The 16,630-nt window shown below is 42.4% G+C and overlaps 1 gene segment (V, D, J or C); it reads left to right on the forward strand.

Moving 5' to 3' along the window:
* Nucleotides 1-14,096: 14,096 nt before the first annotated feature.
* Nucleotides 14,097-14,934, forward strand: LOC124108996 (immunoglobulin lambda variable 3-9-like). The segment is given in 2 exon segments: nucleotides 14,097-14,217; nucleotides 14,552-14,934. Coding segments are annotated over 2 exon segments (429 nt in total).
* Nucleotides 14,935-16,630: the final 1,696 nt, after the last annotated feature.

Genomic DNA, 16,630 nt, shown 5'->3' on the forward strand with positions numbered 1-16,630 from the left:
CTAAACCCCACGGATATATAGTCATTAATACATTCAGCCAAGTGTTTTATGCCATACCTGGACAATTTCTTAACTGATGGTGTGCTTGGTGAACTGGAACCTACACAATTTATAATCCACACAATGTCCAAAGGAAGATGATACCATGATACATGCTCCCATGAAACTATGCTAGTTAAATCCATAAACATGCTGGAGTTGTGGCTCAGTGGTAGGGCACTAGCCTTGCATGCCTGAGGCTCTGGGTTCAATCCTCAGCACCACATACAAAAATTTGATAAATAAAGATATTGTGTCCGTCTACAACTAAAAAAAAAATTAAAAACCATAAACATGTTCACTCTTTAACCATACGATTATGCAAAATCCTTTCTGACTTTTGGGTCACATAATTCTTCTCAGAACTGATTCACATTCCATTTTCAAATACTTATCTCAAAGACAAAGAAATAAAGTTAGCATGTCTTATGTTGGAAGATAAGAGGAAGAAGGGAGCTGAGAAAACAGAAATATTTGACTAAGCTGTATCTACATATTCATGTTAAATACTTGAAACTCCTGGTGACTGGTCCCAAGGTCATAGCTGATACTCATTATGACTCTTCACTATGTATTCCACATCACCTGAACCTTCAGCAGACACCTCCATTCCCCAGTATGAGGACCCAGAGTTCATTCCTGACATCCCTGGTCCCTTTTCAGCCCTGCCTTAATGAGTATATGGCAACTTTCTATTTTTAATCAAGAACCATTGGTGAACAAAGAGCTGCCTACATTTGATCCATATTCTTTATGCTATGACTTTAATGTCTCAACCAACACTGAGGTTGAAATTCAGTCCACATTGTGAGATAGTTAGAGGATAGAAATGTAATCTGACTATATATTTAGAAGTGAGACCTTTTAAGGTAATCAATGTTAAATGAAGGAATAGAGCAGAGTCTTAATCCAATGGTACTGTGGCTCTAGACAAGGAAGAGAAACTTGAGCAACGATTCTGTCTTGCCACAGGATGTCCTTAGCCACCTTAGGACTCTGCAGAGTCTCTGTCAGTAGAAAGACCATCACCAGAGACCAAATGTATGCTGGTGCCATGTTCCTGGACATATAGAACATGGAGCTAAATAAACCTTTTTTCCTCCTAAGTTACCAGTCTGTAATCAGTAATAACCTAAAAAAAGATAAAGAAAATCAGAACTGGGAAATAAGACATTTGTCAGTAATGAATACATGAAAATTTAGAATCATAGACTGGAGGACCTTAGAGGAAAAGGTTAGAAAAAGTTCAAAATGATGAAAATGGAAAGTTATTGGTGATTCTGTTGAGGAGCCAGAAGTATTAGGAACAGTTTATAACTTCTTAGAGATTGACTATGTGGTCATAACCAGAACACTGATAAATTTGTGGACATATGAGGACATCATGTTGATGATGGCTCAGATGGAAAGGAACAATGGGTTTTCGAGAACTGCAGGCAAGACCATCTTTGTGATGGAAAAGCAAGGAATCATGCTGAACTGATTTTTTTTTGGACCAGTTGTTTAAGGTTCCCACCTTACCTTATGTTGAATTTTACCCTAATTGTCAGATAGTAAGAAGACAAAAACAAAATAATCATTATATATGGAGGTGGGAATGTTGGGGGGAAATTAAGTTTAAATGAGATGGTAAGGTTGGGCACAGTTCCAAAAAGACTGTGACTTCATAAGACAAGTAGGAGAAACCTGAGCAAGGAGAAGTCTTATCAAGTCTTATCAACCTGTATATATTACCATATAATGCCTTATTCCATCTTGAAGCTCTGCAGAGTGTTCCCAACAGTAAGTAAGAAGAACCTCACCAGAGATTGCCAGAGATGACCTAGAACAGCCCAGACTTCAAATCCGTGAGTGGCTACTGAATATTAGAATGCCTCTCCACCCATATACCCAGGGTATGGACCACCTGCCCAGGTGTCACTGAGCCTCAGTTCTGCTCCTTCTCCACCTTAGACACATAAACCCCATCACACAGTGATCACTATTAGATCTGTCTGACATGATGACTGCTGGTTCACACAATTTTGGATGTGTGATCCCTTGAAGTCCCATGTAACCTTGCTTCTGCCAGGACCTGGAATTGCAGTATCTGGTTTTCAAAAGATGCATAATTCCTGTTATAGATAACATGGTCTTAATCCAGAACTCCATATTAAACATGTAAATTCTCCTAGAGGAGACTAACCTAAACACAAGTTTTGTGCTCTCATGCTAACTTCAAAACTATCACAGAGACTACTGGATACAATTTCCCACACATATAGGCAACTGATCCCCTTGTATGACACCCAGAGATCATTCCTGATCTGGAATCCACACCTACTCATCAATCCCTTCTAATATTAGAATTGGACCAATATCCCCAAATTTGAAGTATGCTGTTTGTGCAAATCTTATAAGTTTTTGAGGGTTCTCCTCCCATTGTTGGGAAGGGGAAAATCAAATAATTTTATGGAAGATTATTTGTGGAAACATTATTTTGTAGAAGATTTTTTCCATTATTTTGGCTTGGAAACAGCTAAACCAAACAGCTAAACCCTAAACATTTGAGCTAATATGGAGGAATGCAATTTATTATGTTATCTCTCTCACTCTCTGGAATGCACTTCTCTGAAAATCATTCAATATACTTGCCAATTCATACTCATCCAATACAGTTACAATAAAATAGTATAGTGTCAGAGTTTCTTCTGGTTGTCACATTGGTCCAAGCACACATAGAGAGTGAATGAAGTACAGAGATAAAATATATATATTCAGTGATGTGCATTTCCTGAGAATGCACATCATTTCTGACCCTGCCTTATTAGACGAATAGAGAGGAATTCAACTTCCCCATCAATTGTGCATTCCATGCACCTGAAGACATGGTACTCTGGTCTAGCACAGTCCACAGCTCATTTAGAAATGGACAGTAAGATGACTTTCTATCTGGACATGCAGAAATCTACTTCTACCTTCCAGGAATCATTCAAATGTTGTTGTAGGCAACTCATAAATTAAATCAATATGAAAATCAACCATAACCATGATTACCTTAGATCTTTAAGTTGGCACTAGTTTATGCTATTCCCCATTCAAAGATATGCTATTCTTAATTTGCAAATTTGAATAGGGTAGAAATAGGGGAAGATTCATTGTGTAGCATGAACATAATTGTTCTGGCATGAAATGGTTTAGTGTTTCCCAGTCACATAGTCCATAGTGCAAACACCAGATCTGCCCTGGCAGTGAGAGAGCATCATTGAAAAACTTAAAGAAGCAGGCATTGTGGTGCCCATGAAACTTTAGAAATATAGGCAGCAGCTATATTTTGCTCTCCCTGACATTTAAAGTACTCTGTTATGCTGAGGATGTTCTTTGGGGACACTTCTTGCAGTGCATTTTGCCTGAAAAAATTGGTTCACATTTAGAATTGAAATGGGTCTTAGCATAGTTCCTCTTGAACTTTCTTCATAAATTCTGAGGGACTAGAATCAACAAGAAACAAGTTGGCCATCTATCTACTACACCAAAAGATGCTGAATCATCCCCATTTTTCTCAGCTGATCAGACTTCAGGGCAGTCACTTGGAATCATTCTTTATAAATGTAGCTACCTTGCTTCCAATGGTGATGCATAGTCATATGACCAGTTATTTCAGAGTACTATTATCACTATTTCTATCAATAGCCCAATTCTATAAATACATGCTGCCATCTACTTTGGCCCCTCAGTGCTTCAGGTATCCTCACACCTGCATGCCCTTCTCATTTGCTGAAATAAATGACTGCGAGGCTGTACTGATTGCAGAGTCATCTTTGAGAACACAGTCTGGATGAAAATGTTGCCCAGACTGTGAAATCAGCTTATGAAAGTGTGTTTCCTAGGGTGAGGGTGGGTCTTCAGTTCCAGATCTCTCCTGTGTCTCTGGGGCCCAGCTCTGCTCTGGAAAACACAGAGCTCCTGTAGGAACCGTCCTGGATTCTAGCTGATTTGCATAATTGACAGAGATCCCCAGTAAAGGGATGAGGCTGGCTTAGGAGAAAGGCAGGCCAGTGTGAGCCTCAGGAAGCAATATCAGGGAGGCCTCTACTATGAGCTGGACTTCCCTTCACTGTACAGGTTCTGCCCCAGGGATGCTGCCCACCTACCAGCCAAGGTGTCTGGGATCAGCCTAACCCTGATTCTGAGCTCTCTAGGCCCTGCATGTGGTGAGCAGGTGCAAGGTATCCTGATGCAGGAGAGGGGGCTAAATGCCTGAGGTCCCACATTGTGATCATTGGTTTGCATGAGCCTAAGGGGCTGCAACTGCCAGTAAGATGGACAGGCTTACTCATGAGTTCAGAGGCTTCATTCACCTCCCAGACTCATGGGCTATTGGAACTAAGATTGAAGTGGGTAGGGTGAGGACCCAAAGATTCCCTAGAGAGAGAACAGACCAGGCAGACAGAAGAACTTTTGGAAGACTCCTTTATCATTATTCCCACTTCTTTTTTTCCCTGGCAGTCTTCATAGCCTCTTAAGAGCTGACCCAGTACAACTACTCAGCATCATTGACCTCCAGGTAGAAAGGAAGAACCATATGCTCTGAAGGTAAATTAGGGAATAAATGTGCACATTGTTGTCAGCAAAACCCAGGCTGGCCTCTGTGATGCTCATCTATGATGATAACATATGGCCCCCACACAACTCTGACCAATCCCTTAGCTCCAATTTGGGAAACAGCCAATCTGACCTTCAGTGGGGCCAGGTTGGGAAGAAGAGTGATTATTTCTATGCCATAGCACATGGCAGTGAGTGCCACTCAACTGCCTCACAATAACACAGATACACATATGGGACAGGCTCTTCCTCACCCAGTCCTGAGTCTCACTCATCCTTTGAACAATGACCATGACTTTGGTCTCCACTCGCTCAACTGCTTTCTCACTATGGCCAAGTTACAGAACAGCATAGATGTCTATTGGAAATGTGGTTTTCCCAAGGAATTAGTTGGATCTTATATGCAAAGTCTTGTCACTTCCATAAAATGCCTTGCAGAAACTAGTTCACTGATTCCAGGATGGAAGGACTCCAGAGAGCCTGGTTAGTTACAAGTACTCTCTTCCCTCCATTTCACTGTGGAGTGTGTCAGAAGGGACACCTGGTTTCTGACCTTCCTCTCAGAACTTGGCATTGGGTTAAGACAAAAAATTATGAGCCCAACAATATGGAGTCCTCAGGATGAGAAGGGCTGATGTGCCCAGAAAAGAAGTTGGTGTTTGATATAAGATCACCCAATAGCCCATGGCATTAGGCAGTGTTTCCATGTCTTTTAGATTTGATCGATGACAAATCCCCCTCATTCCCACAACCAAGGAGATATGCTCATAAGCCTCCCAATTCTGATCAAAAATTAAATACTGAGCAGCACAAAACAGGCACATGTTTGTCATTAAAGAAATAGATTCTGGATTGGAATGACACTTTTATGCAAATACAAGTCATTGAAAGAGATCAGAATCTAGCTGGTTGTGGTGGCACATGCCTATAATCTCAGTGTCTAGGGAGGCTGAGGGAGGAGGATCACAATTCAAAACCGACCTCAGCAAAAGACAGGTGCTAAGCAACTCAGTGAGACCTTGTCTCTAAATAAGATACAAAATAGGGCTGGGTATGTGGAGGGAGAGAGGGAGGGAGGGAGGGAGGGAGAGAGACAGTTAGAGAGATCAAGCGAGCACTCAGAAGGTAGAACAGGTGTATGACCATGGGATTTGCAAAGCCATATTTAGATTTGTCCTCTATATGAAAATGTCTTCTGAAACCCCTAATAATATTATATCCAGGCTGGTTCTTCATATATTTAGGACAAATGATTTAAAAAATTTACCCCAGGTATTTCAGATCACATAGATATGCCATTATGGACGTTTTAAGAAAGCAAAATAAAAAGTCTCTACATATACCTTCCAGACTTACATATGGACTGATGTCTAATTTGTAGAAGTGCTGGACCACACTGGGAAAAAAAAAAAAAAAACTTCAAATAATTTAATGCACAAACTACTACTGATTATTAAATTTCCCTTTAATGATAATAGACCCTGAGTTGACAATAGATGACATTTTGTATACTAATACATACAGTCTAAGTGATAATTCAGGAACATGTTTGGGTAAATATCCATGAAATGACTGTTGTAGTTGCTGCTAATCTAGATATTTGGTCTTTGGGAATGGTGCAGGGAGCTGGACACAATTTCAATAGTCTGCCAGACCCGTGTGAGGGGTAGCAGCAGCCCCTCTATGCAGCCGATCAATCACAAGATGAAGCTTCAGGATTCTAATATTTTGACTGAGGATATTTCCACACACCCACGAGATATTCTCATTGAAAGAGATCAGAATCTAGTTGGAAAAACCCCAGGATGAGAAAATGAGGGGGATTTGCTCAGGATGACCCTTATATATCCAGGGAAGGTAATTGTTGGGAGTCTAGATGATTTTGTTCTCATCTCCTCCCTGAGTGACATAGGAATTGTCACTCTGTTTCTCAGCCCCATTTTTTCCTTCCTTATGAATTATACTCTCAATATTCCATGCTTCCAGGTGAGGAAATCTGGCTTGTCAAGGAAAATATTGCTGTGTCACTCACCAGACACTAGAAGACACTTAACACCTGTCCCAGATCAGGAGACACAGGCTCTAGCCGAAGTTCCCACCTGGAAGCATGGAAGTTTCTCGGTAGAGGAGAGGAGCTAGCAACCCTCTGGTTATAGCAAGTCCAATATAAACAGGGCTGTGATTAGAGGAACCCACTGTGTCTCATCTCTCCCTGGAATTGGGATTCCTATTATGCTATACAAATATGCCATTGAACTGAGTTTATTACCTGAAAATTTCACCATCAACAATTCTGACTCTGCATTTGCCCTGCCATCAAAATCCACCTTAGGAGACACTATTATCTTGGACTAAACAGGTTGCAGTCCTGGTCCCGTCACATTGCCACTTTCTTCTCCCATTGTCACACACCTAGACTCTTCCCCCACTTCATGGATTCTGCTGTCCCCACAAATGTGCTGTGATTTCTCATCAGTCCTGAGGGCAGCTCCAGTGACATCTGCAGGGGAGTCCCAGCCTCAGGTTATTTCCCAGACTGACTGTCACTCTCTGTAATCAGTGTATTAATTACCTGAGTATCATTACCACTGAATGCTTTTTCACCAGCATTGTTTTAGTTAATTGTTTTATTTTTTTGTTAATTATTTCCCTAGTGTGTGTAGATTGTTTTTAAATGCAAGAATACATGCATTAAAACAGACTCATGAGCACATGGAGGCTAATTTTTCTCTTGCAAAAGCAAAGCACTTAGAAATAAATACTTATGAAAAAACAAAACAAAACAAAACAAAAAAAAAAATTAAGGCATGATGTTTTCTGGCTTCCTTACTCACTTTTTCATTGTGGGACCTGGGGCCTTTTCCATCTTCTGATCCATCATCCTTACCATCTTAGCCCTCCATTTTTTGTTGTTGACTTAAGACCTTAGATGGTTCTTGCATCTCCAGCCATCACACCTGAATTTAAGGAGCAAAATGATGCAAAACACAACATATTTCTCTCCCTCACAAGTGCAGGATTGCACTGACAAGGAACTCTGGTGAACTGAGAGTTCCATGCCATGGTTGTATGTTGTACTACATGGTCAATACTGGCTGCTTATTTTGGAAAAAAGTGTAAAAGTTTGATCAGGTGTAACTATTGCTGCTGTACCATTATTTGACCCATCAGTGAATATATTTGGAGCATTCATGATAGGTGTTTTTCTTGTCATTTTTGGAAAAATTACAGGATGCAATGACCAAAAAGACAATAAAGGATTAGATGGTAAGTGGTTATCAAATGAAACATTAGATTTGCACATGATTATTGCCCAAGTATTTAACTCATTAGCTAACTCATCAATTTGATTCATAGTATATGGAGTAATAATTTTATTGGGAGAAATTCCAAACACTCCCTTTGCTGCTTTTATTCCTTTGAGTATTAGTTGTCCTACAGCCTCAGGATACCTAGTAAGGATAGTGTTAGGAGAATAAGATAAATGTATCCATAATAATGGACCCTCTTGCCAAAATACTCCTGTAGGAATATTTTTTGTTGGTAGTACAATAAATAATAAATGCAAACTTATATCAATTCTATCCAAATGCATATTTTCCATATATGTTTCAATGATTTTTAATGCCTTTCTTCCTTCAGGCGTTAACATGTGGGGTGAATTTGGATCTGATGGGCCTTTTAGGATATCAAATAAAGGTCCCAACTCTCCTGTTGGTATACCTAGATAAGGCCTTATCCAATTTATGTCTCCTAATAACTTTTGAAAGCCGTTAAGTGATTTGAGTTGATCTACTCGTATTTGAATTTTTGGTGGACGGACCATGGTTGAGGATAATAGAACACCTAAACAATTAATTGGAAAATTTAATTGTACTTTATCTATTGCTATCTCTAGATTATACTTTTTAAATAAGTTTGTAAGTGTGGCATAACATTCTAGCAATGTGTTTTTATCTTTGTGTGCTAATAATACATCATCCATATAGTGAAATATTTGTAGTTCAGGATTTTGATTTCTAAGTGGCTGGATTACTTTGTTAACATAAATTTGACACATAGTTGGGCAGTTAGCCATCCCTTGAGGGAGTACTTTCCATTCATATCTCTGATCAGGACCTTCATGATTCAGTGCAGGGATAGTAAATGCAAAATGTGGACTATCCTCAGGATGAATTGAAATTGAAAAAAAAAAACAATCTTTAATATCTATAACTAAAACATACCAGGTTTTTGGCAAAGCAGACAATTGAGGAATCCCCGATTGAGCAGGTCCTATAATAACCATCTCATTATTAATGGCTCTTAAATCTTGCAATAATCTCCATGTACCAGATTTCTTTTTGATGACAAAAATGGGAGTATTATGGGGAGATACAAAAGGTTGTATATGTCCTTCTGCTAATTGTTGTTTGACCAGGTCATGGGCTGCTTGTATCTTTTCTTTAGTCAGGGGCCACTGAGGAACCCATACTGGTCTTTCTGATTTCCAAGTAATTTTTATTGTCTCAGTGGCCCATTCTGAAAATCCAACCCATGTCTGTCTGTTCCTTGATCTATTTGTATTGGTGCTGCTATAACTTGTTCTTGTTTTTCTAATCTTTTTCCTTTCCTAAAACCTTGTCTAGCCATAATAGTGGGTGCATTTTGATTGACGTTATTTGTTAATGTCAAACCTAATTGATCTAGGACATCTCGTCCCCATAAATTTATGGGAAGATGATCCAATACATATGGCTGTATAGTTCCTTCACATCCTTCAGGATCCTTCCAATCTAATACCATTGCACTTCTATGGGGATTATTCGCCACTCCTAGGCCTTGAAGCGTTTGAGTGGCTTGTTGTAATGGCCAATGTTTTGGCCATTCTTGATGAGAGATGATGCTAAGGTCTGCACCTGTATCCAGTAGCCCATTAAATTCATGTCCTTAAATATTTAGTTTTAGCATGGGGTGAGAATCTAAATTTAAAGAAAACATAGCCCAATCTACACCTGTGGAGCCTAATCCCTTGGAACCTCTTTCTACAGTACGACTGGAAAATTTATCATGTAGGCTGGGTATTATTAGTAACTGTGCTATTCTATCTCCTGGTGAAATTACTGATATACCCTTTGGAGAACTGGCTATAATTTTTATTTCACCTTCATAATCGGGATCAATTACCCCAGTACTTATCATAAGTCCTTTTAGAGTAGAAGAGCTGTGTCCCAATAATAAGCCTACTGTTCCTTTGGGAAGAGGTCCTTTTACCCCTGTGGGAATGATTTGAACTCCCATCTCTGGAGTTAGTACTGCTCTGGCGGAGGCGCAGATGTCCAACCCTGCACTCCCTCTGGTTTGTCTGATGAGGGATCTGATGGACAATGTGTCCTGGGCACTACCCTGATAGGGTTGCTGGGTTCCTCCAGTGCTCCGTATATTTGTGGTTTTGGGCCCTGGAGCACTGGGCCCCCCGTCCATTTTTTGGCAATGGAGCCCGATGCCTTTCTCCACGATATCGTGGATAAACACCTGGTCCTTTTTCGTTTTTTAATAATGGAGTACCGTCTATGGTGGTTTGAGAATGGCATTCATTAGCCCAATGTCTCCCTCTATGGCATCGTGGGCAAATACCCGGTATTCTACTCCTTTGATACTTAGTTTTGTTAAACCCTCCTCCTATGGGGCAATTCCTTTTAAAATGTCCTTTTTGTTCACAATTGTAGCATGTTCTTGGCCTGGCATCTAAAGCCTGTTTTACTGCAGCTGCCACGACTTGCTCTTGTTCATTAATGTCTCTACATAATTTAATATATGTGTTGAAATCTTCATATTTCCATGATCTCATGATTTCTCTGCACCAACGATTTGCTTGGTCATAAGCCAGTTGTTTTATTAATGGCATTGCTTGTTATGTATTCCCCAAAACTCTGGTAGCTGTTTGAATAAGCCTATCTACAAATTCAGCGTAAGATTCATTAGCTCCTTGTATTACCTTAGATAATTGACCTTGTAAACCTCCATGTCCTTGTAAAGTCTTCCATGCCCTAACGCCTCTGCATCAATTTGTGCGTATATGCCAGGATCATATGCAATTTGTTGCTGCTGATCCTCATAAGGTCCCTTTCCTAACAACATATCTAGATTTCTCTGAGGATAACCAGCTGCTGCATTTTGCCTAGCGTCTCCTTGCAAAATTCCTCATTGGCAACCTTCCATAACAGGTATTGTCCTCCATTTAGCACAGCTTTACACATATTAGCCCAACCTGCTGGAGTCATGTTCAAGTTGGTAATGGATTCGACCATGCTTACAGTGAAGGGTGCTTGAGGACCATAGGTTGTTACAGCCTCTTTTAGCTGCTTCATTTTTTTGAAATTTAAAGCATGGTGAATTCGCTGCTGTCCTGCCTGCTCAAATACATGGCATGTTAATATTTGAGATCCTGTCTCAGGATCCCAACTATCAACTGCGGGGGTTGGAGGCCTCCCAGCATATGGAGGTGGCCTTGTTAGTTGGACATTTACGTCCTCTGGTGATAGAAAGGTGTTAGTAGCAGTCTCCTGTAGAGGTGGCACTCTTGGTTGGACACTTACGCCCTCTAGTGATAGAAAGTTGTTAGTAGCAGTCTCCTTTTGTAACTTTCCCCCTAATGGCTTTTTCTGCTCTAAGCTTTCTTCCTCTATCTTTGTCTGAACTGAAGGCTTTGAACTAAGCAAACCAGATATGAATGTCAACAATGGCAATGTGCCAACTGGCAGAGTCCCTGGGCTGTTCTTTTCTATTCTTTTTAAATCTTCACCATGATGGTTCCATTGTGATATATTCAACAACTCCTCCTCAAAAAGCCATGGGCTACATTTTTGTATTGTATCAACGTATGCCCTGACTGCTCTTGATTTTACTGGGATGCCTCCTTCCTCTAACAATTTACTTAACATTCTTTTGGTTTGTTTCTCACTAATTTCTGATCCCATATTTCTACTATAATACAACCCAACAAGATGACGCCAATCAAAACCGAGACAGAATGAAATAAAAATGGAACAACAAAAAATCATTATAGCCTTTCTATCCTCCTGAAATGTGCATCTGTCCTTTCTCCCTATCTGTTCCTCAGATGTAAATAATTTTTCCTCAGATGTGAGTGGTTTTTCTTCTGTCTCACTCATCTCCAGGGACAGGCAACTTAAAACAAAAGTGAAGCAAAACAAAAGAAGAATCGTAAAATGGCTACCCATCCTCTCGTCCTGCCCTCAGGGGCGAGCAGTTTACCTTATCACTTACCCTCAGTCATTCCCCGTGCAGGCCACCAAATGCCGCAGTCTGGCTGGGCACAATTCAGGAGCCACTTGTCAAAAGAAACAAACTTTATTTTTAGAACCACACACGCCAAACAAAACAGCTCCTCAGGAAAACCCCTCAGAGTCCAACTGCCACCACCAGCTTCCCACAAGCCTCTCAACCTCCCCCACTCCTCCTGCTCTTGAGGCCAATTGGCTGGGTCACGTGGGCAGAGCCAAAAATTCCCCCAATGAGCAGCTCCGTAGTCTGAAAGGGTGGGGAAACAGCCCAATGAGCATCACCACAGAGGAGCCAATCAGCTAGAAGTTGCTGGGGCCACTGTGACCCAACCATCAGCTGGCAGTCTGAAAGGGTGGGGAAACAGATCAATGAGCATCACTGCAGAGGAGCCAATCAACTAGAAGTTGCTGGGGCCGCTGTGAGCCAATCATCAGCTGGCAGTCTGAAAGTTTGCTGGGGCCCCTTCGGCTGTGGCTCTCAACACTGGTGAACTGAGAGTTCCATGCCATGGTTGTATGTTGTACTACATGGTCAATGCTGGCTGCTTATCTTGGAAAAAAGTGTGTCTGGATTTTCAAGAAAGAGAGGAGACCAAGCACAGGCTCTGGTGGGTGGGACAGACTATTAGACTGCACACTAGGTGTGTCCAAAGCACAGCTTCAACCAGAAGATGGAAACACCTAGAGCAAAGGATGCATCATGTTCTCCCCTGAATTCCCAACATGGAAGCAGGTGGAGACCACATTGGGTTTGAACAAGCATTGGTGTGAATGGACTCCTGTCTGTGTCTGTGCTTCTCACCACTCACATTGACTCTGCACCTGCAGCTGACACTAAGAAGAGCCAGTTCCTGAGTCCAGTGTCACTTTGGGATCTGCCAATCCCAAAGGACCTGGAAACACTTTCATGACAACTTGCCACCCTAAGAAATATGCAGTGATAACTCAGGTGGGTTCTAACCTTCCTCTACCACATGAATCTGTCCATATTTTCCTGTGTAATGTGAGCTTCTCCTTTCTGGTCCTGAGAATGTAATATCCATAGGAAGAAGATGAATTTCCTCCCTTGGGCCTGGGGGGGCAGGTTCTGAATCTGCACCTGGTCCAAGGATGCCCTGACATTCAGCAGCCATTTTAGAGTGGCCACTAGGGGGCAGATGAGAACTACCTAACAAAGCCCCATAAGCATGGACTGGGCCTGGGCTTCAGGAGTCAAAAGTGCAGGAGTGTTAGTTGTGACCACAACTTGAGATCTAGACTAAAAGGTGTCATATTTCTACAGTATCATCTTTTAAGCAAGTACACATTTTTTGTTCTTCATTTTTCTCATATCTAGGTCTTCTAGAATTTTCCTATTTGTTAGACATTTGCACTGAAAATCTTCCTGCTTTTCCTGACACCTCCTTCCCTCACCCACCTCATTTCATTGAGCTAAACTCTGGACCTTTCACACATTTCCTGAACACCAGCTCTCTCCCTAGAAGGGGGATTTCACATGCAGGAGGGCTAGTGACCATGACATGAGACCTGGAGGAAATGCTGGATTTTTCTCCAGTATGGGGAATAACATTGATGTACATGTTCATTGATGTCTGTGTCTCCCAGAAGGCCCTTCTCTTTGTAGAATCTCCCTGTTGATTTGGCAGAAGTCCAGGATTCCTCAGGCCACCATTCATGCTGAAGCTCTGTAACTGTTAGTACTGCAGGGCAGGTATAGTAACTGCATACAGCCATAAGGACATGTGAGGCAGAGAACCCAAGATCTGCATGAGGCCTTCACACCAAGGACAGGGAAATATTGTATGTCACTGGACCTTTAAGATACCAGGAACACTTATGGAAGAATTTGATTGACCCACCCAGCCTAGGAGCTGTATCTGGGACAGAATTTCATAGCTGATGAAACCTCTTATTGTCAACCTTACAGTTTGTTCTTATGACAAAGACTGACTCATCTTTATATAACAAGGTCAGCCCAGATTCCTTGCTAGAAAATAGCCTGGGATGGAGACATGGCCAAGAAGTTGGGACCAGAAAGTAAAGGAGCATTCTGTGAGCTGAGGGTAGTTCTCCAGAGATGCCCCTCCCACTCTCTGGCTCCCTGGGGATGAGACCTTCTCTGGACAACACATGGCTTCCTCCAGTAGCAGCCCTGAACTGGGATGATTTGCATAACAGGCAGCTGTCCCCAACAAGGAAATAAGAGAGGCCTAGGGGGAACACTGACCAGCCTGGGACTCAAGAAACCACTACAGGGACACCATGACCTGGACAGCCCTTATCCTCAGCCTCCTGGCTCATTACACAGGTGCTGCCACCAGGCTCCAATATAGACCCCAGCCAAAGGCTCTTGTATAACTAACCTGGCCTTAATTCTGATCTCAGCAGTGCTCTGTCTGTGGTGGGCAAGATGCTCAGGACCTACTTCAGGATGAGACTTTAGGCTGAAATTCCAACACTATGCTCTCTGGCTTATATGAGCCTGAGGAGGAAAGGGGTTGGGCTTGCTCATGATTTTGATGCCAGGGGATGCCCTTGGTTCCATAGATTTCCTGAAGCTCTTTCAGGCCAGGGGGAAACTGGGCATCTCATGGGAAGTGTGTGTTACCATTTAACCCCTCTCTTCTTTTATTTCCTTATAGCTCCTGTAGCCTCTTATGTGCTGACTCAGCCATCATCAGTATTGGTGACCCCAGGACAGACAGCCAGAATCACCTGTGGAGGAAACAACATTGGTAGTAAAAATGTGTACTGGTACCAGCAGAAGCCAGAACAGTCCCCATTACTCATCATCTACAGAGATAGCAATCGGCCCTCAGGGATCCCTGACCGATTCTCTGGCTCCAACTCTGGGAACACAGCCACCCTGACCATTGGTGGGGCCCAGGCTGGAGATGAGGCTGACTATTACTGTCAGGTGTGGGATGGTAATGCTCCTCACAGTGACACACACAGACAGGGAAGTGAGACAAAAACCTGCCACCAGCCTGGCACCAAAGTCCTCTTCCTGCCCTGGTTACCCTGACAGCAGAGAGCATGCCACATGCTGTGGAGGAAGTGTACTCCTATCCCTGTCTAGACATTCCTGAGAGATGGGGGGGCTCCTGCACCTCCACAGGATCAGTTGATTCCATCGGAACCTGAGCAAGTCATTCTTATTGACTTAATCTGCCAATCCCAAAGGCCACACCAAGTCATCAATCATACAAAATACATCTTAGTATTAAGGAGAATTTCACTATGGCAGGGTCTTATTTATGGTTAACTAGGGGAAGAAGAGGGGATGGTTCTAGTGTTGGAAAATGTGTCCGGGGAGTTTCAAGGCAGGTCCGTCAAGAAGAGTTTTGATGAGTAATTGTGTAACCAGCGTTGTACTGGGAAGGGTTGGTATGCACTAGGCTTGGAGGATTTTGCTGTGGGTGTTGATTAGTAAACCTCTACTTGATAAGGTAGTTCTTTGTTCAGGTAAGAACTAGTTCTTCAGTGAACCCAGCTCTTTACCTGGGAAATCAGTTTTCAGGAATGTCCCAAAGCAAAGAATTGCACTTTACTTCCTCATCCTCCTAAGCACAAGTGTCCTGGGTCCAACAGTGAAACTGACACTGGTGACCTCAGTCCTCAGTCCCAACAACCCCTTTCTTCAGGATGAAAATGACCACTAGAGAGGAGAGCATGTGAAAATCTCAGAGAAAAATAGGCACACGTGTTTCCATGTACAGAGTAGAGAGGTGTCAGGTCAACCATCCCAGTTCTGTAGGACTCGTCTCCACTGGGATAGAAAGGAACATGTGAGAGTTCCCCAGTGGTGTCCTTGGGAGGATTTCAGTTGGAAGAAATGTCCTAGACTGCCTGAGCTACTCTGAGGTCAACAGGGAGGAAAACCTGGCCACCCCTGTTCCAGTTCCTTCCCAGCAGTGTCTTCAGGATGCTCTATCCTGCTACAGTACCGCCCCTCCATCATGCCTGCCTTTAATCCATGATCTCCCCTCCCTGTGTCCTCTGCTCCAAGGTTTCTTCTGCAAGCCCAGGTCCCCCCTTCTCCTCCATGTCAGGTCCTGCCTAGGCTGGACCCAAGGACATAGCCAGAATCTTCTGTTCCCATCAGCTTGAGAGAAGCCATTAGGGCACCATAGCAAACACCACTGGGGAGGTCAGCCTCCTCCACAACTAAGTAGGTGCCAGGGGACTGACCTGAGTTCCCTGAGACCCACTCACTGACTTCAGAAGCAGCCCAACAAAACCTCAAAGAATTCCAAATCCATTCCAGTTTCTAATGGAACATGAGATCATTTTGGATGCTTCCTGATGGCCACACTTTACTCCACCAAAACCTCCTGCAACACTAAGGTCTTCCATCATCCATGGGTATTGAACACTGAATCCTACTCATAACTTATGTGAACTTGATAATTGAGTGTATAAAAAACAACACCCATTTTTAATCAAAAGATGACTTTGTTCCTTCATTCCTTTAATCCATGTGCGCCTGCAAAAAAAAAGTCTAAATTTCACAAGAATAGACACTAATTTAAAATGCAGAGAGCTTTTCTATGAAGAATCTGATATTTGATGTTCCTTTACTCAGTATTTCTCATAGACATACTCTTTCTCCTTCTTACTTTCACATCCTCAAAGGTCCAGCCCTCTGTAGGGCCAGTGTAGCCTATAATCCAGAGTGTACCTCAGTACCTCCCTGGTGTGGTGCTAGAGTCATGGGCTCC

This window comes from Marmota monax, unplaced genomic scaffold, assembly GCF_021218885.2.
Source record: "Marmota monax isolate L192 unplaced genomic scaffold, Marmota_monax_Labrador192_F-V1.1 WCK01_AAM20220418_F8-fsc00544, whole genome shotgun sequence".
NCBI lineage: Eukaryota > Metazoa > Chordata > Mammalia > Rodentia > Sciuridae > Marmota > Marmota monax.